Raw genomic sequence first — 23,090 nt, forward strand, 5'->3', positions numbered from 1 at the left:
CGGATGGACAGAGCCAATCAGAGGTGATATTTGCCGATTCTTTGAACTAGTCAAAATTTCCGCTACGGTCCGAACCGGATGAATACCACCTCTGGCACCTGGTATCAGATTGTATTTCCAACATTTGGCTGACATCATGGATTTGAATTTCTGATAGGTGCCCCTCCACATGCTCACCTGATTACATTTTGGGTGCTTGGAAACCAGTCTTGCATTTATGGCTACGTTCAGCGTGCCGCAATTCCATGACTGGGATTTATAATGGATTTTTGCCGGAAACCGACATTTGGGGAGGCTCTGGAGGCCATGTGACGGTACAGTCCTCCCAGGTGACTCCCGATAGTCCAAAGGCCACATGAGGGATACCCCGTTCTTAGTTCAGCCTGTGCAAATCGTGTGAGAAGGGGGCATCTTTTTTGAGGAAGAGCTGTGGCATTGGTGAACACTGGCGCCACCTCAAATGTTGTGGCCTGTAACCTTCTGTCCATCACTGGCCTACAGTGTCCAGAGGATTGGCCAGGCCAACCTTTGCATGCCAACAAAGAAATCAACAATTCGATAGAGAGAGAGAGAGAGAGATTGACGGTGATGCTCCATTACCTTGTTACAGTTGGCCAGATGAGCTTTTAGGCCGGACACGCTGCAGTAAATGGCTGCACAGCACTGGAAGGGAAAAAGAGAGAGGCTGAGTGAGGAACTGGTGAACTTGCCCCTCCCCCCACAAACATAAAAAAAGCACCCCTCCTACAAGCTGCAGCCAACCTTCCCCAAAGGTACTGATAAAGGAAAATATTTGTAGCTTGGGGTTGAAATGTGGGGTCCTTGGTGCTCTGAGCTTGGTGGTTTTCCTGCAGATGTTTAATTACCCAAGTAGGTAAACAGGAAACAGCAGCTTCAAAAATTTTAGTAGAGGGCTCTCTGCCCAGTTGCTGGGTGGGCATGGCCATGTCGGGTGTGGCCTAGTTGGCTGCCTGCACCACGGTGGGGAGGGGCGTTTTTCGCCCTCCCCGGGCTCCAGAGGCTTTTTTCGAGCCTCCGGGAGGGCAAAAACAGCCTCCCCAGGCTCCGGAGGCTTCCTGAACTTCCGGGATGCCTATTTTTCTCCCTCCCCGAGCCTCCAGGCAGGCCCTGTACTTACTTGGCATCCACAACGGGCCACATGGGAACGCCAGGAAGGGGCGGTGTGGGGTGGGCGTGGCCAGACAGGGGTGGGGTTTGCGGGGTTCGCCAAATGGTGCGGAATCTTAGCTAGAGGATCGCCCAAAAACGTGCGAACCTGCAGCAACCCCTGGTTGATAGCATTGGTGCTAGAAGGGAGTGAGGTTTGCAAGGAGGAGGAGGAGGAGGAGGAGGAGGAGGAGGAGGAGGAGGAGGAGGAGGAGGAGGAGGAGGAGGAGGAGGAGGAGGGTCATTACCAAACTATGTATCATCATTAGTGCTAGAAGAGAGTGGGGTTACAGAGTGGAGGATTATGGATCCTCTCTTGAGCTTGATGGTTTTCCTGCAGATGTTTTATTACCCAAGTAGGTTAATATGTCAGTGCTAGGAGGAGTGAGATTTGCAGAAAGGAGGAGGAGCAGGAGGAGTCTGTGGGGTTTCATTACCAAACTACGTAACATCCACCATCAGTGCTAGAAGAGAGGTGGAGTTGTGAGGGGTTGGAAGGGAGGACTGCGAGGTCCTTGCTGCTCTCTGAGCTTGGCGGTTTTCCTGCAGATGTTCCATGACCCAAACTAGGTACAAGTCAACTTATACCATTTGTTTAGTGACTGTTTGAAGTTACAACAGCACTGAAAAAAGTGACTTATGACTGTTTTTCACACTGACGACCGTTTCAGCATGCTGCAAAATTCAGACCCTTGGCAACTGACTCATATTTATGACCATTGCAGTGACCCAGGGACAAGGGATCCCTGTCATGCCTTTGTTAGAATCTGACTCCGAAGGATAGGAGGAACAGCTGATAGGGAGTGGGAGGATGGCTCCGGAGGTTGTGGAAGAAACTGGGGAAGGGCAGAGGCCGGCTGGGCATTCAGAGGAAGATCCAGGGCCATCCCTTCTTCATCCTAGGGCACGCAGGGAGGAGAGGATAAGGGAGAAACGTGAATGGCGTGGTCTACGGGGGAGGAAAGGGCCCTGATCCCCTTCCTGGGCTGCAGCTGGGAGGACTGTTTAAAAGGACAAACTGCGTATGGCCCAGAGCTGGAAGCAAAGTGTGACAATATTTCTGGTCTGTCAGTTCTTATCTGAGTTCTGGCGTCCTTCCCAGTGTGTGTACACTGTGTGTATTTCGATATCTGTGGACATATTCAGGCCCTTATCCTGCCTTGTCTCATTAATTGCTTCAGTGTGGTTTGTGTTGTTTTTCTCTCTTTATAATTTATATATATTTTGAGTTTGAAGGGAAGTTCTTCCTTTTCGCAACTGTTTGTGGGGGAGTTTTTTTCTCCAGTCAATGATAATTGGACCTTGGAGGCCAAGTTGAAGAAATTAAAGGGACGTCACCTATTTTTGTGATTTTGTTGCTTTTGTATCCCACCCTGGCTCATCACAATCCCTTTTTGTAGCCTCCTGACAAGCAAAGTCAATGGGGAAGCCAGAGTCACTTAACAATTGTGTGACTAACTGAACAACTGCAGTGATTCACTTAACGGTGGCAAGAAAAGTCATAAAATGGGGCAAAACTCACTTAACAACTATCTCATTTAGCAACATTTGAGGCTCGACTGTAGTCGAGGACTCCCTATGTAGCCAGGCGTATGTTTGGGGCTCAAAATCTTCTTCAAATCCAAAGGAAAATAGAAACGAGGTCTTCTGGCCGTAAAGCACAAACCCACTCACGTCATTTGGGCAATTGATGTGTCCTTTTTCTTTGACTTCATTCTTCCAGGCCTCCAGAAGCCGCGGGTTCAACTTGGGAAGTCCAGGCCGAGTGTAGTTTAGCTGCCAACATTCAGCAGTCACAACAGTCAGAATGCTATTCACATGTGCGCCGTAAACACACGGCTAAATGACTCCTGGATTTCTTACCCCCCACCCCAGCCAGCCTCTCCCAGAGGTTCAACGGGGAGAGAGCATTTAAGATTAAGATAACCTATACCAGCGGTGGCCGAAAATTGCATGCGCGCCAGCACCCAGAAAGCTATGCACACAGCCCCCACACACACCCCCTTTGCATGCGTGCGCGATCCCCCTGCCTCCCCCTTACCAGCACTGCGCATGCGCGCACACCTCCCAGCTGATTTTCAGGCCTTTTTCGGCCTCCCAGAGGCTGGAGGGAAGCCTCTGTAGCTTTTGGAGGGCGAAAAATGAGCCCGTTTCATCACTTCCGGTATTTCCGGAAATACAGGAAGTGACAGAACAGGCCTGTTTTCTGGCCTCCAAAGGCTGAAGAGGCTTCCTTCCAGCCTCTGGGAGTTCGAAAAAGTCCCGAAAATCAGCTGGGAGACGCACGCATGCGCAGTGAGGTAAGTCTGCCTGGGGCTCGCGGGTCCACACAAATGGCTCTACGTGGATGGACAAATACCTAGTGCACACACACACACACACACACACACACACACGGTCATGCATCTAGCATGTTGCTCTGAGTTCAACAAAAGCACAGTGTTCAAGATACAGGATCAGGACCAGAGAGAGTCGAGTTCAAAACCATCCCTATGGAAAATCACCCGTCAGATGGAGGTGCCTTGGGTCAATATTTCTCTCTCAGCCCACCTGACAGGGTCGTTGTGAGGATAAATGAAGAGAAATCCCACGGAAGCCACCTTGGGCTCTTGCAGAAAAGGCAGGATGTAACTCTTAACCGGGAAATAGAAAGCATGCAACCATCATCCTCAAGCCAAGCCTTCAAGACCCCCTCCCCAAACACCCCAATGCCCTGATTTCCCCCCAACCCCCCACCCTCCGCCATCTTTGAGAAACTTCCAGCTGCCCCAGTCGCTCACTTGCTTTGTTTCGGGGACCAGATCGTCCTTCATCCGTCGCTTGGTCCAGTCCTTGGCCAGCTCGTCCTCAGCTATTTCCTGCAAGTGGAAGACGGCGACTTGGGCGGAGGTGCGCCGGATGCGGCCGCTGGGAGTCCTCTCGAAATCTTCCACGGGGCTGGGTTCGGGTTGCAGCTCTGGCTGCTCTGGGGGCTGAGGAGAGAAAAGCGGTCTGTGATGAAGGCAGATGCTGGAAGGGAGGAAGAGAAGGGAAAGAGAGGAGGAAGGGAGGAAGGGAGGAAGGGAAAGAGGCAGGGAGAGAGGAGGAAGAAGAAGAGAGGGAGGGGAGAAGAGAAGGGGAGGAAGAGAAAGGAAGGGAAGAAAAGGAACAGGAGAATGAAGAGGGGGAGGGAGAAGGCGAGGGGAAGTTGAGAGGAGGGAAGGAAGGGAGGAAGGGGATGGCACAAAGAGGGAAATGGAGACACAGAAAAGGAGAAGGGAGAATGAATGAAAATGAATGAATGAAAACGAAGGAAGGAAGGAAGGAAGGAAGGAAGGAAGGAAGGAAGGAAGGAAGGAAGGAAGGAAGGAAGGAAGGAAGGAAGGAAGGAAGGAAATGGAGACACAGATAAGGAAAAGGGAGAATGAAGAAGGGAGAAAGAGAAGGGAAGGAGGGAGGGAAGGAGGAAGGAAAAGAGGGATGGATGGATACAATGGAGACAAGAGAGGAGAAGGAAAAGGAGGAGAAGGAAGGGAAGGGAGGAGAAGGAGAAGGAAGAGAAGCAGATGGAAGGGAAGGAGGGATAGGAAGGCAGATGGAGACAGAAAAGGTGAAGGAGAAGAAAAGGGAGGGAGGGAGGAAACAAATTAAGAAATGGTGGCAATTAAGGCCCTTCGGTTGCTTTTTTTACCACAGAACTTTCAAAGGAAAAGCGGGAACTTGTAGGCCTTGGTGAAGGGCAGGGTGGCCCAACCCCAGTGACTTCTAACTATGTGGCCTTCAATCCTCAGAAGTCTCAAGCCCACACATTGGTGGGTTTCCAGATTCAAAAAACTATCCTAACATCAATTGGCTCCCCCCAGCTAACTTTGAACCATCATTGCAAACGAATAAGTTACGTTTGCTTGCAAGGCTCCGTGGCAAGGAAAGCAGGAAAGACTGCTAGAGACGGGAAAAAGCAAAAGCTGGTGTCTATGTGTGTGTGTGTGTGTGTGTGTGTGTGTGTGTGTGTGTGAGAGAGAGAGAGAGAGAGAGAGAGAAAGAAAGAAAGAAAGAAAGAAAGAAAGAAAGAAAGAAAGAAAGAAAGAAAGAAAGAAAGAAGGAAGGAAGGAAGGAAGGAAGGAAGGAAGGAAGGAAGGAAGGAAGGAAGGAAGGAAGGGAGAGAGAGAGAGAAAGAAAGAAAGAAAGAAGGAAGGAAGGAAGGAAGGAAGGAAGGAAGGAAGGAAGGAAGGAAGGAAGGAAGGAAGGAAAGAAAGAAAGAAAGAAAGAAAGAAAGAAAGAAAGAAAGAAAGAAAGAAAGAAAGAAAGAAAGAAAGAAAGAAAGAAAAAGAAAGAAAGGAAGGATATGGAAGCTCTGCCTACTGATTGCTGCACAGTAATTCAGTCTGTTTATTATGGCCCAGCAAATGATGGAGAACACACAAACAAACAAACAAACAAACAAACAAACACACACACACACACGAACGCAAACACAACACTTGGAGTTCTTACTAAGAACTTATTAATTTTTACTAATACTTACAAAGAAGCAAGGGTGGGATTCTACCGGTTTGCACCGGTTCAAGCGAACTGGATATTAAATTTGTATCTGGTTCGCCAAACCGGTATTTAAACTGACCGGCTGGCCCCGCCCTCCCAGGAGTCTCCACGTGGCCCATTTTCAATGCAGGTAAGTACAGGGCCCACACGGAGGCTCTGGGAGCGGGAAAACGGGCCCTACCGGAAGTACCGGAAGTCTGGAAACGGGCCTGTTTCCGGCTTCTGGAGGACCTCTGGAGCCCGGGGGAGGCTGTTTTCACCTTCCCAGAGGCTAAAAAGAAGCCTCTGGACCCTTGGGAAGGCGAAAAACGGCTCTCCGAGACGTCCCACTAAGCCACACCCACTATGGCCACGCCCACCAGCAACTGGGCAGCGAACTGGTTGCTGGGATATTTGAATCCCACCCCTGCTAAGAAGTATTACTATGTAAATGAATTGACTCAGACAGTACACTGTTCATTAAGTACATATACTATATATAAAGAGAAAAACCAATACAAAATAAACAGTAACTTGGAGTTCCATACTAAATTGTACAGTACAGGTAGTCCTCCACTTACAACAATTTGTTTAGTGATCGTTCAAAATTACAATGGCACTGAAAAAAAAGTGACACAGCCACTTTTCACGCTTACAACTGCTGCGGCATCCCCAGGGTGGCTGCAAAATTCAGAGGCTTGACCACTGACTCATATTTATGATGGTTGCAGCATCCCGGGGCCACGAGATCCCCTTTTGCGACCTTCTGACAAGCAGAGTCAACGGGGAAGCCACTTAACGACCACGTTGCTAACTTTAACAAACTCTGTTGATTGACTCCACAACTGTGGCAAGAAAGGTCGTAAAATGGGGCAAAACTCCTACTTAACAAATGACTCGCTTAGCAACAGAAATTTGGGGCTAAAATTGGGGCCATAAGTCGAGGACTACCTGTATAGACATCCCACCAATGCTGCTGATGTGTTTGCGCAACGCACAAAAGGGCTGAATGGCAAACACGCCAATAGCATGGTTTGGATTCTATATTGAATAGAATAACAAAGTCGGAAGGGACCTTGGAGGTCTTCTAGTCCAACCCCCCTCCACCCTCCTGCCTAGGCAGGAAACCCTACTATACCACTCCAGGGAAACATTGTACAATTCAGAATTCTGATTCTGGGATACATGGATTCTTGCGCCTAACAACTGTGTGATTCACTTACTGACTATGGGATTCACTTAACAATGATGGCACAAGGGTCATAAAATCAGGTCGCATGATGTCTCACATAATGATCACTGCTTCACCACGAAATTTAAGGTCCCCATTGCAATCAGGTCGCATGGTGTCTCACATAACGACCACGCTGCTTCACCATGAAATTTAAGGTCCCCGTTGCAATCATGTCGCATGATGTCTCACATAACGACCACGCTGCTTCACCATGAAATTTAAGGTCCGTGTTGCGCTTGTAAGTCGAGGACTACCCATAACGCTTTTTGAATATAAACACCGTTGTTGTTGGCGATAAGGAAACAAGGCGGGAGGCTCAAGGGACTCACCGTGGCTGGATGCTCGGAGCGGACGTGGTAGTCGTGCCCAGCTTTTGACTTGTAGGCCTTCCCACAGTGGGGGCAGGTGAAGACCGGCTTCTCCAGCTCGGACGGCTGCTTCCCGCATCGCTTCTGGTGGTACTGGTACCCCATAAGACTGGAGAAGGTGGCCACACAGCCCTGAAGAAAAAAAATTAACAAGTGGCTGCGGGTCAGAGGTCAGCAAGGATGTTTAAGGTAATGGGCCAACCCTTGAAAACAACCTAACAGTGTAAAAAGATAATAAGACATAAAAAAAAAGAAATAAGAACATAAAATAGTGGTTATTTGCTACAACTGCAAAACCTCCCTCCTTTCTAGCCCTGATGATGTTACCTAGTTGGGTAATGAAACATCTGAAAGAAAACAAGCAAGGTCAGAGAGCACCAAGGATGATGATTCTTCTTCTTCTTCTTCTTCTTCTTCTTCTTCTTCTTCTTCTTCTTCCTTCTTCTCCTTCTTCTCCTTCTCCTTCTCCTTCTTCCTCCTCCTCCTCCTCCTCCTCCTCCTCCTTCCTCCTCCTTCTCCTCCTCCTTCTCCTCCTCCTCCTTTCTTCTATTTATTCTCCTCCCCCTCCCCCCCTCCTCCTCCTCTTCCTCCTTTCTTCTATTTATTCTCCTCCTCCTGGCTCCTCCTCCTCCTTCTCTCTGCAGACCCCCTTCCCTTCTAGCCCTGACAATGTTACTTAGTTGGATAATGAAACGTCTGCAAGAAAAGAACCAAGCTCAGAGATCACCAAGGACCCTATAGTCCCCCTCTTCCTCTTCCACTCCACAAACCCTACTTCCCTTCTAGCCCTGAGGATGTTAACTAGTTGGGTAACGAAACGTCTGCAAGAAAAGTACCAACCTCAGAGAGCACTAAGGATCCCACAGTTCAGTCCTGAGCTACAAATATTCTCGGCTGTTGGTACAGCTGACTGTGTTACAAACGCCCTAGCAGACAGCAAAATCCATACCTCATTTGGACATTTGAGTTTCCCCATCTGCTTTAGCATTTTCCTCAGCCTTTCCCTGTCTCCTAGTTCGCTGAGAGGGACAGCAGCTTCCACAGGAGCAGTCTAGAAAAAAGAAATTGGTGGGGGAAAAATAATTACCCACTCACATCAACTGTACAGGTAAACCTCAACTTTGGAAAAAGTGCAAAGAAGAGCAATTAAATTCATGAAGGGCCTGGAGACAAAAACATACGAAGAATGGTTTGCAGGAACTGGGTATGGTTAGTCTAGAGAAAAGAAGGAATTAGGGGGGACATGATAGCAGTTTTCCAATATTTGAGGGGCTGCCCCAAAGAAGAGGGAGTCAAGCTATTCTCCAAAGCACCTGAAGGCAAGGCAAGAAGCAATGGATGGAAACTAATTAAGTAGAGAAGCAACCTGGAATAAGAGAGAAACTTCCCCACACTGAGAGGACAATTAACCAGTGGAACAGCTTGCCACCAGAAGTTGTGGGTGTTTCATCACTGGAGGCTTTTAAGAAGAGACTGGAGAGCCACTTGTCTGAAATGGCATAGGGTCTTCTGCTTGAGTAGGGGGAGGACTAGAAGATCTCTAAGATCCCTTCCAGCTCTCTATGCTGATTGATTACAACAGTTCATTTAGTGACTGTTCAAAATGAAAACGGCACTGAAAAAAAGTAACTTATGACCATTTTTCACACTTACAACTGTTGGTCAATTGATCAAAATTTGGAGGCTTAGCAACTGGCTCATATTTATGACGGTTGCAGTGTCCCGGGGGGGGGTGTTTCACATAATCTGCTTTTGCAACCTTCTGTCAAGCAAAGTCAACGGAGAAGCCAGATTGCCTTAATGACCCTGTTCCTAAAATTACTCAAGTTGTCCCAATTGGAAAACATTAGATTGGAGCAATGTTTCTCAACTCTGCAACTTTAAGATGCGTGGACTTCAACTCCCAGAATCCCCCAGCCAACTTGTTCCATCAATTAATCATTCACATTCTCAGGAAATTCCTCCTTATTTCCAGGTTGGGTCTCCCTCGGCTGCATTTCCACCCATTATTTCTTGCCTTGCCATCTACATGCACAATCTGTCAAGCCTGAAATTGACATATGTGTAGCCATTTTAGTTAGGCCTAGTATATATTCTGTTTCTTACTTTCTCTTTGGCAGTCATGGGAGAAGGGTTTCGGGCTTGCCATATTCCAAAGGGGGAGGAGTGGAGACAGAGTTGTTTAGGCTAGGTGATTCTTCTTCCCGTGGGAAACCGAGCTGTCGGTAATTAGGCCCCTTGAGGTGGAGATTTATGACACCAAGCAACGTTGAATTACTTCTATTGGAGAATGTGACTTTTGGGGGTTGTTTCTAACTTCTAATATTGTGGGGTAATTCCGGGTTGTGTCAGATCCGGAATTACCACGGACTTTGCCAATTTGATGCTTTCCTAAATAAAATAAATTATCTTGGAAGATGGACTTTGCTCTTTTCTTTTTAAATGGATTTCATCACTTGGAAACCTGACGCAATCTACATTGGACACAGATCTACACGCATGAGGTCCATACCTTGTTCACGTGTTCTGCCATCGTGTGATAATTCAACCCTGCTTTGGACTTGAACTGTTTTTTACAGTGCTGGCATTTCAAGGCATCCTGCAGCTAAAACAACGGAGAAAAATGCATATATTTCAGACAAAGAAATACGATTTACCTTCCATCAAACTACACTTAGCACTAATTGTGTGGGATATGCGATTATGCTGTGTGTCTATTTTTTGCTTATCCTCTTGTACGTTTTATAACCCAACTGTTCAGAGTTGTTCAAAATGGTAACAGTTTTATGATCCCCGCAAAACAAAATAAATACACCCACAGAGGATAAATACAGTTGAAAGACAGACCAGAATCAGGTGCTGCAAATGTGTATAGGCAATCTCCAGCATATGACCATAATGGAGCCTGTCCATTGCAATCGTATGTTGTGACCGTCGTAAATCAGGTCAGTCACAAGATGGCATCTCAACAGGGCAAGAAAACAGAGGGGAAATTTAATATTGATTGGATTTAACCTCCATGGAATTGCCTGAAATCATCTTTCTTCAGCACAACCAATACAGGTAGTCCTTGGCTTATGGCCATTTGTTTGTTCAAAGTTGTGACGATACTGAAAAAAGAGACTTACAACCATTCCTTATGACTATTGTAGAGTCCCGGTGGCTGTGGGATCAAACAATGAATTTTACGGCCTATGACTACAATCGAGACCAAAATTTTGTTGCTAAGTGAGACAGTTGTTAAGCGGATTTTGCCTCAGTTTACAATTTGCCACGGCTGTTACGTGAATCACCGCAGTTGTCACACGGTTGTTAAGTGAATCTGGCTTCCCCATTGATTTTGCTTGCCAGAAGATTGCAAAAGGGGATCACATGACCTCAGGCATACTGCGACCGTCATAAATACGAGCCAGTTACTAAGCGGCCAAAAGTTGATCATGTGACCAGGGGATGCTGCAATGGTTATAAGTGTGAAAAATGGGAATAAGTCAATTTTTTTCAGTGATGTTGTAATTTGAACAGGCACTAAATGAACTGTTGTAATCAGTGAAACATCTTGCCTCCAGAAGTTGTAAATGCTCCAACACTGGAAGTTTTTAAGGAGAGATTGGATAACCATTTGTCTGAAGTAATGTAGGGTTTCCTGCCTAAGCAGGGGGTGGACTAGAAGACCTCCAAGGTCCCTCCCTACTCTGCTATTCCTATTCCATTCAATTCCTTATTCCATTCAATTCCTTATTCTATTCTATTCTATTCTATTCTATTCTACTTACTCTGCTCTGCTCTGCTCCTTATTCTATTCTGTTCTATTCTATTCACTCTGCTCTCCTCTGCTCTACTCAACTCTACTCCTTATTCTATTCTATTCTATTCTATTCTATTCTATTCTATTCTATTCTCTGCTCTGCTCTGCTTTGCTCTGCTCTACTCCTTATTCTATTCTATTCTATTCTATCTGCTCTATTCACTCTGCTCTACTCAACTCTACTCCTTATTCTATTCTATTCTATTCTATTCTTATTCTAACTTACTCTGCTCTGCTCTACTCCCTATTCTATTCTATTCTATTCTATTCTATTCTATTCTATTCTATTCTATTCTATTCTATTCTATTCTACTTACTCTGCTCTGCTCTGCTCTACTCCTTATTCTATTCTATTCTATTCTATTCTATTCTATTCTATTCTATTCACTTACTCTGCTCTGCTCTACTCCTTATTCTATTCTATTCTATTCTATTCTATTCTATTCTATTCTATTCTATTCACTCTGCTCTACTCAACTCTACTCCTTATTCTATTCTATTCTATTCTATTCTATTCTATTCTATTCTATTCTATTCTATTCTATTCTATTCTATTCTATTCTTATTCTAACTTACTCTGCTCTGCTCTACTCCCTATTCTATTCTATTCTATTCTACTTACTCTGCTCTGCTCTACTCCTCTATTCTATTCTATTCTATTCTATTCTATTCTATTCTATTCTATTCTATTCTATTCACTCTGCTCTACTCAACTCTACTCCTTATTCTATTCTATTCTATTCTATTCTATTCTATTCTATTCTTATTCTAACTTACTCTGCTCTGCTCTACTCCTTATTCTATTCTATTCTATTCTATTCTGTTCTGTTCTGTTCTGTTCTACTTACTCTGCTCTGCTCTGCTCTACTCCTTATTCTATTCTATTCTATTCTATTCTATTCTATTCTATTCTATTCTACTTACTCTGCTCTGCTCTGCTCTACTCCTTATTCCATTCCATTCCACCACTCCAAGTCAAGGACTACTTGTATATTAAACTGCCGCAACCCAGCAATTGTGACGCCAGGGTTTCCGGGGCCCAGGAATTCAGAATCAAGGGCCCAGGAGCAAATCCTGGTTAGCACAAAGGAACAGGACAAAAGTTGATCTTGGGCCAGAATCAGCCCATTCAAAGCATCCGCAGCTGCAGGAGTGGGTTTCGTTTCCCACCATTTTAACAGGGAGTGCGTGGCTTCTTACTTTTTGGCAGACTTCCATGTGCTTCTTCAGACCTAAGACTGTCTTCCGGGTGATCATGCCACAGGTCGGGCAAGCCACCTCTCCCTTCTCATTGATTATCCGCTGCCACTGCTCCTCAGGGGTCGCTGGAGAAGAGAGAAAGAAAAAAAAAAAAAAGACAAATCATGAATGCTGGTCGGGTTCAACACTGAGAAGTCTCCATTTTGGTTTGATCCCAGAAACTCCATTTTGGCTTCTCGGGAACAATATGCAGTATAGGGTTGCTTTCATTCTCGTTTGTTTTTATGTACATTTATTTCCCTGCTTTTGGTTGTTTTAAATAAATAACTCAAGGCAGCGAACGGACCTAATACTATTTCCTCCTCCTATTTTCCCCACAACAACCCTGTGAGATGGCATGGGCTGAGAGAAAGAGTGACTGGCTCGAAATCACCCAGCCAGCTTTCCTGCCTAAGGCAGGACTGGAATTCACAGTTTCCTGGTGATTGGCCCAATCAATCGGCTTTCATGCCTAAGAGGGGACTAGAACTCACTGTAACCTGGTGTTTGGCAAAGTCACCCAGACGGCTTTCATGCCTAAGGCAGGACTAGAACTCACTGTCTCCTGGCTATTGGCCCAAAGTTACCCAGGCGGCTTTCATGCCTAAAGGAGGATGAGAACTCACTGTAACTTGGTGATTGGCAAAGTCACCCAGCTGGCTTTCATGCTTAAGGCAGGACTAGAACTCACTGTCTCCAGGTGATTGGCTCAAAGTCATCCTGCAGTTTTTATACCTAAAGCAGGACTAGAACTCATACTCTCCCGGTGACCATAAGAATGCTACAATAGTCATGGGTGAAAACCAGTCATAAGTCATTTTTTTTCAGTGCCATTGCAACTTTGAACTGTCACTAAATGGATGGTTACAAGTTGAGGACTACCTGAAGTTCTTATTTAACTTAGAATAACAGAATTGGAAGGGACCTTGTTGGTCATCTAGTCCAATAACCCTGCTCAAGCAGAAGACCGCTAGACCATTTCTGACTAGCGGCTGTCCTGTTTCTTCCTAAAAGCCTCCAGTGATGGAGTACCCACAACTTCTGAAGGCAAAGCCATTCCATGGGTTAATTGTTCCACTTGTCAGAAAATTTCTTCTTATTTCTAGGTTAATTTAGCCAATAACCAAATTGTCTGGCTGGATCAGAAGTCACTTAAACAGCTGAAAATCAAAACAACCACTGCTGGGTGATACAACCCCTGCAAAGGATATAAAACCTTAGACACAATTCAGCTTTAAATCACAACATTCTTGAAAAATACAACAAACAATGGCCTGCCAGCAGTTACAGAAATCATGAAGCAGCCACAATAAATATGGGGTTGGCTTAAACTCCCATCCATGGATCAATGTAGGCGTGCTGAGTTGTTTGCGACGTCAACTTCAGATTCAAATCCTGAATTGGCTAGAAGAAGTTGCTGATGTGTTTACTTGGGATATCCAGCTGTCTTCAGTCCAGTAAGAGATTTTCCAGATAAATCTATTTTGGGCTGATCCCAGAGAAGCACATTTTGGCTTTTAAAGGTCTGCAGATTATTTGCCAAAATTTCAAAATGCAGGAAAGGGGGGTATCTGAAGGCCAACTAACCATGGAACTTTATGGGTTTCCAAGACAGGAGAAAAAAACAAAAACCAAACTTTCAGTGGCAGACAAAATTCAGAGTGAAGGATATCCATTTTTTTTTAACTTTACTTTTTATCTGTTTTATTTACTTTTATCTGTTTGGTGCCTGTTGGAAATCAGACAGCAATTCTTTTTTTCTCCTTTGGATGTGATACTTAAGTATTTTTTAAAGTTTGTAAAATATCAAAACTAAAAAAAAAGAGTTTTCTCCCTTTAGGGTTAAAAAAATTTGAAACCATACAGAGGATTTTCTTAATATAAAGTGTGATAAAGGTTAATGAGTTAACAGAAGCATATATTATTCCCTGCAGGAAAGAGAAGCAGAGATGGTCAAATTGATTCTTTTATCCAAAGAATAGATCTAAACTTTCTTTTTATTCTAAAATTGCTTCTGGATTTTATGCTTGCAATGGCAATATATATATATATATATATATGAAATTTTGATTTTGTTAACTAGATAAGCTTATATAGAAATGGCTTGCATATACTGTCTATGCAGATTCACAGTCATCCAGGTCATGGTTGTCCCAAAGGTGCTTTATCAAGAGGTAATTGGGCTTCCTTCTTTTTCTTTTGAAGACTTTTCACTTCTCATTCAAGAAGCTTCTTCAGTTCTGACTGAATGATGGAGGCTGGAAGGATTTATACTCCTTGCAGATAGCTGGTCAAGAATGCAAATGACATTTGCATTCTTTTTAGAGAGCTGTTGAGGCCCCTTGGAGGTTTTATTTGTGTCCTCAGGGTCACCTGAGTGGTGCAAATGGGTGTGGAGCCTTCTTGGACCGGCTGAAAGGACCGTGTTGTAGACTAGAAATAGATGATGTCGTACCCCTCCCCCTCTGATGAGAGAAGCCTGTTCAATTTTGACATGGATGGCCTCTTTGATCTCCTTTTTTCAAACCAGTGTTCCTCTCTGTCCACAATGTGGACTTTGCTGTCTTCCACAGAGTGGCCTGTGTCTTTCAAATGAAGATGGACTGCTGCATCTAGTCCTGGTGGATTTGTTCTCCTATGTCAGTGATGGCTAACCTTTTCAGCTTGGTGTGTCGAAAATCGGGAAAAAGTGTAGCCTTCCTCGGGTCGTGTGTCACTTCAAGAAAGATCAATAATTTGGTTTATGACGGACTGGGCTGGGGGTGATCACACAGGGCTGTGAAACTCGTCTCCCTGGTCTCAGGGCTGCAGGTGCAGGATGTGGGGATCGGAAGGCCACCTTACAGGGCTGTGAACCTCATGGATCTCCTTTCCTCCTGTAGCGTTCCTGAGGTAATGAAACTGACAAACCTCAGTTTATGGCGGTTAAAACTGGCTCTCTGCTGCAAAGATCTCGCGGCAGCGGTGACACCACGCCTCCACGCAACAAGCAGGGAGCAGGAATTGGAGCAGAGCACAGGCAGCCTCTAAATGTGCAGGTTTTCCCCACACCAACAGGCGTGTCAGTCAAAGTGCCTTGGCGTGTCACGAGTGACATGCATGTCATAGGTTAGCCATCACTGTCCTATGTTGTGCCATGCGCTTATGAAGTGGCTGTTTTGTTTCCCCAATGTACAGATCTGCATTGTACTGCATATGCCACGTTGCTTACTTGGTGTCTGGGTGTTTTATCTTTGGGGTGGACAAGCTTCCATTCCCCACCATCCAGTCAGAGCTGAAGAAGCTTCTTGGATGAGAAGCGAAACGTCTTCCAAGAAAAAAAACAAAAACCCAGAAAAATCCAATGACATCTTGAAAAAATACCCTTGGGACTTGTACATCCTGTTGTGTAAAAGCAAAAAAGTTGCAGTTGTAATGTTGTTCTCTTCTACTCAGTGGTGGGATTCAAAGATTTTTTATCACCGGTTTTGGTGGGCATTGTTAGGGATATACACCCTAGCAGAACGTGCAACGGTAGTCAGTCAGGCAGGCAGATATGTGAGATAAACGTTGTTGTAGTTTACACTCAGTAAAACAGATACAATGTGCTAGTTAAATAGTTTATTCCAGTAAGATTGTTAGCATAGTCAAACAGTCCATATATCATACACTAAGTTCAGTCCGTCCGGGGATTATTCATTAGCAAAGTCCAGTGTCAAAAAAGAGGTCAGTAAACTTACAAATAATCAGTCCAGTAATATATCTCCTTTTGCAGTTAGAGATATGAAGAAAATCAAACCTCTTTTCTTCGTTCAGCAATAGCAGGGAAAACACGCAGTTATCACCATCAATCCATCATTGTCAGCAATCCAGTAAAAGCCAGCAAACAGTGAGCTCTCTTGCTCCCTCTTATGGTGATTTTACAACCGCACCCAAAATACATGGTCTGCATTTAAAGTGATACACACAATCATAGTCTATATATATTATTTTACCCAAACTAAGTTAGGTAACCATGTTATCCCTAACAGGCATGGCTTGGTGGACGTGTTTTGCATGCGTGCACATACTTTGTGTGCGCCTGCGCGACAAACACCGCACTTTGCACAGGTGCAAAGTTGTTCCAAACTCACCTCCTGCAAGTCTGCACTCTCCTGGTCACACAGCTGGCAGGGGAATTCTGGGAGCTGAAGTCCACCTATCTTAAAGGGGCCACGTTTGAAAAACATTTGACTTGGAGAAACAAGGGAATGGCTGCAAAGAGAGCCCCTTGCTCAATCTTACCTGTGGTCGAAGGAGCGGTTGCTAAGGCGGCGGCCTCTTTTTTCGCATTGGATCCCGCATGCTTTTTCTTATGATCTTCAGTGTTACCGCTGAGGAAGGAAGCTTCCAATTTCTTTGCGCGATGAGCCTTAGCCTTGTCTTCTGCTTTCGCCAGCCCTGTTGATAAGCAGAAATTAATATTTGGAATGGATAAGCGTTGCGCATCTCTGGCTTCGATAAGGGAGAATATTAGCTCAGGGTTGAAATGAGGGGGTCCTTGGTGCTCTCTGAGCTTGGTTGTTTTCTTACAGACATTTCATAACCCAGCTAAGTAACATCATCAGTGGTCGAAGGAGTGTGGGACGTGGAGAGGAGGAGGACGGTGAGGTCCTTGGTGCTTTAGGAGTTTGGTGGGTTTTTTTTTTGCAGACGTTTCATTACCAAACTAGGTAACAGCATCAGTGCTAGAAGGAACTGAGGAATGTGGAGAGGAAGAGGAGGGGGAGGGGGGAAGAGGAGGAGGACAACTGTGGGGTCTTTTGTGCTCTCTTAACTTGGTGGTTTTCTTGTAAACATTTAATTACTCAACTAGGTAACATCATCAGTGCTAGAAGGGAGGGAGATTTGTGGACAGGAGGAAGAGGAGGAGGAGGAGGAGGAGGAGGAGGAGGATTGTGAGGGTGTTTGTGCTCTCTTAACTTGGTGGTTTTCTTGCAGCTCAAAGTAGGTAACATCAACAGTGCTGATGATATTACCTAGTTTGGTAATGAAACGTCTGCAAGAAAACCACCAAGCTCAGAGACCCCCAAGGAAGGACCCATCAGTCTCTGGCTTAGAAGAACCAGATAGGATATCCTGGGAAAGTCCTAGCAGGGCACACAAGGGTGCAAACAGACCTCCTAAATCTCTATGGAAGAGAAAGGGCCAGTCCACTCCATTTGGTTATTAAAGATTAAACCAAACTTAAAAACAACTAGAACTTGTCTGCTGCAAAGCCAAAGCCCAGCATTCAGAATCTTTGAGCCCCAGGTCCAATACCAGCCCCATAAGATGTTTTCCAGTAGGGCTCAACCAGTGGCGTCTTTGTTTCTGATTTCCCAGGCTGGCTGATAGCAATAGGGATCTGCTGGTGGTCTCCTTTCCAGACATTAATCCGGGCTGAACTCTAACTAAATGTTATAGATCAGTCATAAGTCGAGAACTGTCTGTATAGGTCTTTAAAGGTAAGGACCAGCATCTTAAACTGCACCTGGAAGGAAACTGGGGAGGCAGGGGCAGTGCACCTAAAAAATGCACCCAATACTGAGCACGCTGCAAGATTCTGGGCCAGTTGTAGCTTCCAGATCGTCGTCAAGGGCAGCCCCATGCACTGCACATTGCAGTTGTCCAGCTGGTGAGAGTGACCATAGAATGGAATGGAATGGAATGGAATGGAATGGAATGGAATGGAATAGAATAGAATAGAATAGAATAGAATAGAATAGAATAGAATAGAATAACAGAGATGGAGCAGACCTTGGAGGTCTTCTAGTCCACCCCCTCTGCCTAGGCATATCAGACAAATGGTTATCCAACATCTTTTTAAAAACTTCCAGTGGAATAGAATATGGAATAACAACAGAACAGAACAGAACAGAATAGAATATGGAATGGAATGGAATGGAATATGGAATGGAATAGAATAGAATAGAATAGAATAATATGGAATAACAATAGAATAGAATAGAATAGAATAGAATAGAATAGAATAGAATAGAATAGAATAGAATAGAATAGAAGACATAAGAATATGGAATAGAATGGAACGGAACGGAACAGAACAGAACAGAACAGAATAGAATAGAATAGAATAAGGAATAGGAATAGCATACATAAACAGTTGGAAGGGACCTTGGAGGTCTTCTAGTCCAACCCCTTGCTTAGTCAGGAAACCCTGTACCATTTCAGACAAATGCTTGTCCAGCCTCTTCTTTAAAACTTCCAGTGTTGGAGCATTCACAACTTCTGGAGGCAAGTTGTTCCACTGATTAATTGCTCTAACTGTCAACAACCTTAGTTCCAGGTTGCTTCTCTCCTTGATTATTCCCACCCATTGTTTCTTGTCCTGCCCTCAGGTGCTTTGGAGAATAGCTTGACTCCCTCTTCTCTGGGGCAGCCCCTGAGATATTGGAACACTGCTATCGTGTCTCCCCTAGTTTTCTTTTCATCAGACTAGACATACTCAGTTCCTGCAACTGTTCTTCATATGTTTTGGCCTCCAGTCCCTAATCCTCTCTGTTGCTCTTCTCTGCACTCTTGCTAGTCTCAACATCTTTTTTTTTTTAATATTGTGGAGACCAAAACTGGATGCGGTATTCCAAGTGTGATCTTACCAAGGCCTTATAAAGTGGCATTAACACTTTACGTGATCTTGATTCTATCCGTCTGTTAATGCAGCCTAGAAATGTGATGGCTTTTTTGGCAGCTGCTGCGCACAGCTGACTTATATTTAATGGTTGTCCACTAGGATTCCGAGGTCCCTCTTATAGTTCCTACTATTGAGCAAGGTACCACCTATATACTGTACCTGTGTATTTTGTTTTTCTTGCATAAATGTAGAACCTTGCTTTTCCCCCCATTGAATTTCATTTTGTTAGATATCGCCCAATGTTCCAGTCTGCCAAGATCCTTCTGTATCTTAAGCCCATCTTTTGGGCTGTTTGGCTATTTCTGCCAGCTTGGTGTCATCTGCAAATTTGATGAGTTCCCCATCTATCTCCTCATCCAAGTCATGAGCAAGTCCACCCAGCCCAAGAAAGCGCACAATGCCAAAGTCAGAAATGGAGGAGAGAGAAGCAGCAAGTGTTGAAAAACCTTCTACCTGCCTTCCTCTCCTTTTCAGGCAACTCAGCAGAGATCGGTTACTAGTCCACATGAACCATGAATTTTGTGCCAGAAAAATGGATGAAGAGAGACCCACCCCTCACCTTTGGAGATAAAAAGACTTCAAATGTTCCTGTGTTGTTGAGTTATTATTGGATTCGGGGAGAGGAATGAAAATGGAGAAATCTTTTTTTTTTTTTACCTTTTAATCCAAACGTTCCTGAGATGGACGGCTGCTCTCCAGTAAATTTCTTAGGCGTTTTCTGTTTCCTTCCTAACTCAAAAAGGAGAAAACAGAAATAAAACTTTGGTCAAACCCCTGGGTGTTGAGTCGCCCTTCTGCAATTAGTACTTGGTTGTTGTTGTTGTTTTTTGCATGATTTATTCCTCAACTAATGGCCTTGAAAAGAAAGAAGAAAATAACCAGGGGTTAAATCTAATTATTAGATTCAATAAATCCGATTAGACTTTTCCTGACTTTTATCATGCCCTGTCCTTTTTCTATTTTTACTCTTTGTACCTTTTTGTGGTTCTACTCTTTTTATAGTGACAAATCCCTTGTGTGTCTGACCACACTTGGCCAAATAAAGTTCTGTTCAATGGTAATTTTAATTCTAGAATTTCCTTGGCTGTCAAATCTTTGGATCACATCTGGGTAGAAATTTGGCAAATCAATATATAAAATAATAAATAAAATGGGATAGACAATCCCTACCTCATCCCTCAGCCCAGAAATTTCTCCTTAAGAAAGAACAAACTGAATATTATATGACACGGAAGTTATTTTATGGATGGTTGGAGAATAAAAATAGAAGTGAAAAATAAATAGAGATTAGTGAAATAAAGAATATATGTTAAGACAGAGATGTAAACAATACGATGACTATTTTATATGATTGTTAAGATGACCATACTCAATATAATATTATATTTTCATTAAAAGACATGTTAAGAGGGAGAAATGAATAGAGTTATAATGCTGATTATTAATATTGTAAGATTAGAGAATCATTATCAATGTAATGAATATTGTAAACTTTGATTGTAATAGCACAGGGACATTTGTACTCAGATGACACACTGTTTAATGGAAGATGATATGTTCAAGTTAAAAAAATTAAAAAACTTGAAAAAAAAGAAATTTCTCCTTAGTCTTCTTGAGCTTCTAAGGTTTCGTTAGTCGCTATCCTTTCAGTTCTAAATTTGTCTTCATGAACATAAGGACTAGAAACTTGGTTTTAGAAAATAACAACACAAGAGAAGAATGCCTCATCTTTCCACAATGCTTAGAGCTGGAACTTCCAAATGGCAGTGACCCAGGCAGGACAATTTCAAGGATGCCCCCACAAAACAAGGAAGATACAGAATCAGCCAGCACTATTTACTTTTAAAATAAAGGTATGTAGGTAGTTCTCAACTTACGACCACAATTGAGCCCCAAATGTTTGTTGCTAAGCAAAACAGTTGTTAAGTGAGTCTTGCCCAGGGGTGGGATGCAAATGTTTTTACTACCAGTTCTGTGGGGCGTGGCTAGGTGGGCGTGACCATGTGACTGGGAGGGCGTGGCTTCTTCTTTTTTGCAGCACCCCCCCGCTCTGCGCTCTGTTGCCTCCAGGACCTCAGGAAAGCCTCCTGAGCGAAGCAGTAATACAGCGAGGGGGATCCCGGCACAGCTGATCATTGGAACAGCTGATCGTTGGAACAGCTGATCGTTGGGAGGGGGAAAAAGAAATACCGGTTTGGCCAAACTGGTAGTTGTTTTTTTTACTACCAGTTCGGCTGAATGGTAGCATTGTTTTACTACTGGATCGTCCAAACTGAGCCGAACAGGTAGAATACCACCACTGATCTTTCCCCATTTTACGGCCTTTCGTTCTTTCTTTCTTTCCGTGGTTAAGTGAATCACTGCACTTGTTAAGTTAGTAACACGCTTGTTAAGTGAATCTGGCTTCCCCAATGACTTTGCTGGTTGGAAGGTTGCCAAAGGGGATCACGTGACCTTGGGACATGCAACAGTCATAAATCTGAGCCATTGGCCAGGCATCCAAATTTTGATCACGTGACCCTGGGGATAATGCAATGGGCCTAAGTGTGAAAAATGGCCATAAGTCACTTTTTCCCCCAGGGCCATTGTAACCTTGAATGATTGTTAAATGAATCGTTGTTTAAGTCGAGGACTTTACCTGTAATGGCTCCTGCTAAAGTTAGACAATACTGCATATGCAGGAACGTTGACCCAATTTGGTGGATCCATTCCATCCCCAAACACAACGCAAGCAAGCCAAACACTGCACGTCATTCCAAATTTTAAACTCGGGGAAGGGGTGCCTGCCTCCGCTCCCCAAAACTTTTGAGAAACGCAGATCTAATCTTACTGTGCTTCATCCTTTCGGGGTCTTCCTCCTGCTTAAAGGCCTGCCTGCTCGCCTGATGTTTGGAGCTGCGCGTGCCCGGCGTCTGGCCAAGCGGAGTGGCAGCCCCTTCCCCACCTCCAGCTGCAGCGGTCTTCAAAGCCCTGATGCCTTGGCTCACGGCCGCGTGCTCTCCGTTCTCGGGGTGCTGCAAGGCGACAGCCTTCTCCACCTTCGATTGTTTGGAAGGGTGAAGGGTGGGGGACAGGGTCCGTTCGGCAGCTCTAGGGCGAAAGCCAGATTTAAGAAGAAGTCAAGAGGGGCAAGAAGATCAGAACCACATATTGTGTTCAATTTAAATTTACCGACAAAGAAATAAAGGGAGACTGTTTAGTTCTCATCAGTTAGCCATGCCCTTCTTGTCAGAGTGTTTGCAGCATGTCTACTATTGTGAGACAACCGAGGAGCAAAACACAGCATGCAGAGGCTTTGTCTTTTAACGGTGGTTTATATACAAGACAGCTATATACATACATATACGTGTTAGGCAAATACCTGACAAGCAATCAATCTTCATTACTCTGCACTGAGAACTACAATGGAGATAGAACACGAGGACAGAGAGACGCCCTCTCATGGCTGCCTTTATATAGACAGCTTCTTAAAGTGGCAATAACCCTGCTGGCCCAACCTCAGTCTTAAAGCGGCAATACCCTGCTGACTCATTCTCATTGCATCAGCCTTCCAGCAGCTGGTCAGCTATTAAATCTTCAATACCTTAACACTTCTGGGATTCAAACCCAGGCCGCTTGCATATTAGGCAGGTGTATTAACCTCTAGGCCACAGGCTCTCCTCGCTTTGACGGCTGTGTCAGAGTATATTCATGAACTGGAATAGAGCTTGGTAACAAGGTCAGCCAATGAATAGACATAGCAACTAACTCAGCCAATGAGGACTGTTTTGGAAACTGAAACCAGAAGTAGCCTAGACTGGAAACTGAAACTAAAAGTAGCCTAGGCGTGGCTCTATATTAAGCTCTGCAGCTATATTGAGCTCTGAGTCTGTCTATTGAAGATGAAACTAACTTGCTTGCTAGCTGAAGACTGGAGCTCTGCTCTGAACTTGCAACATGTTTCTGTCTGAGTTTGCTCCATGTTGGAGAAATCTACAACTGGTTTGTTAAAATCTACTTATTATGTTTACAAAGATGTTAAACGAAGCATCAGCCATCCGTGTTTATTTTTCTGGCACTGAATTATAATGCTGCAAAACTCTGAACAGGCTGTGCCAGGGAGGAGAGACCAGACCATCAGGGCAACCT

General features: G+C 44.4%; 1 protein-coding gene across 2 annotated transcripts in view; it reads right to left on the reverse strand.

The window, feature by feature from the left end:
• Positions 1-23,090, reverse strand: part of ZNF512B (zinc finger protein 512B) — a 51,629-nt gene that overhangs the window by 6,205 nt on the left and 22,334 nt on the right. For both annotated transcript variants that reach the window (XM_087962332.1, XM_087962331.1), the window contains 10 exons: positions 21,793-22,052; positions 19,620-19,691; positions 16,577-16,732; positions 12,275-12,399; positions 9,782-9,874; positions 8,219-8,320; positions 7,231-7,401; positions 3,948-4,139; positions 2,842-2,943; positions 601-663 (listed from right to left, as the gene is read on the reverse strand). In XM_087962332.1, coding sequence (XP_087818458.1) covers positions 601-663; positions 2,842-2,943; positions 3,948-4,139; positions 7,231-7,401; positions 8,219-8,320; positions 9,782-9,874; positions 12,275-12,399; positions 16,577-16,732; positions 19,620-19,691; positions 21,793-22,052 — 1,336 coding nt within the window. The remainder of the gene's footprint in view (positions 1-600; positions 664-2,841; positions 2,944-3,947; positions 4,140-7,230; positions 7,402-8,218; positions 8,321-9,781; positions 9,875-12,274; positions 12,400-16,576; positions 16,733-19,619; positions 19,692-21,792; positions 22,053-23,090) is intronic.

Source organism: Notechis scutatus, chromosome 3 (assembly GCF_049901735.1).
Source record: "Notechis scutatus isolate UNSWTSFEM ecotype Mainland chromosome 3, rNotScu1.2, whole genome shotgun sequence".
Classification (NCBI taxonomy): domain Eukaryota; kingdom Metazoa; phylum Chordata; class Lepidosauria; order Squamata; family Elapidae; genus Notechis; species Notechis scutatus.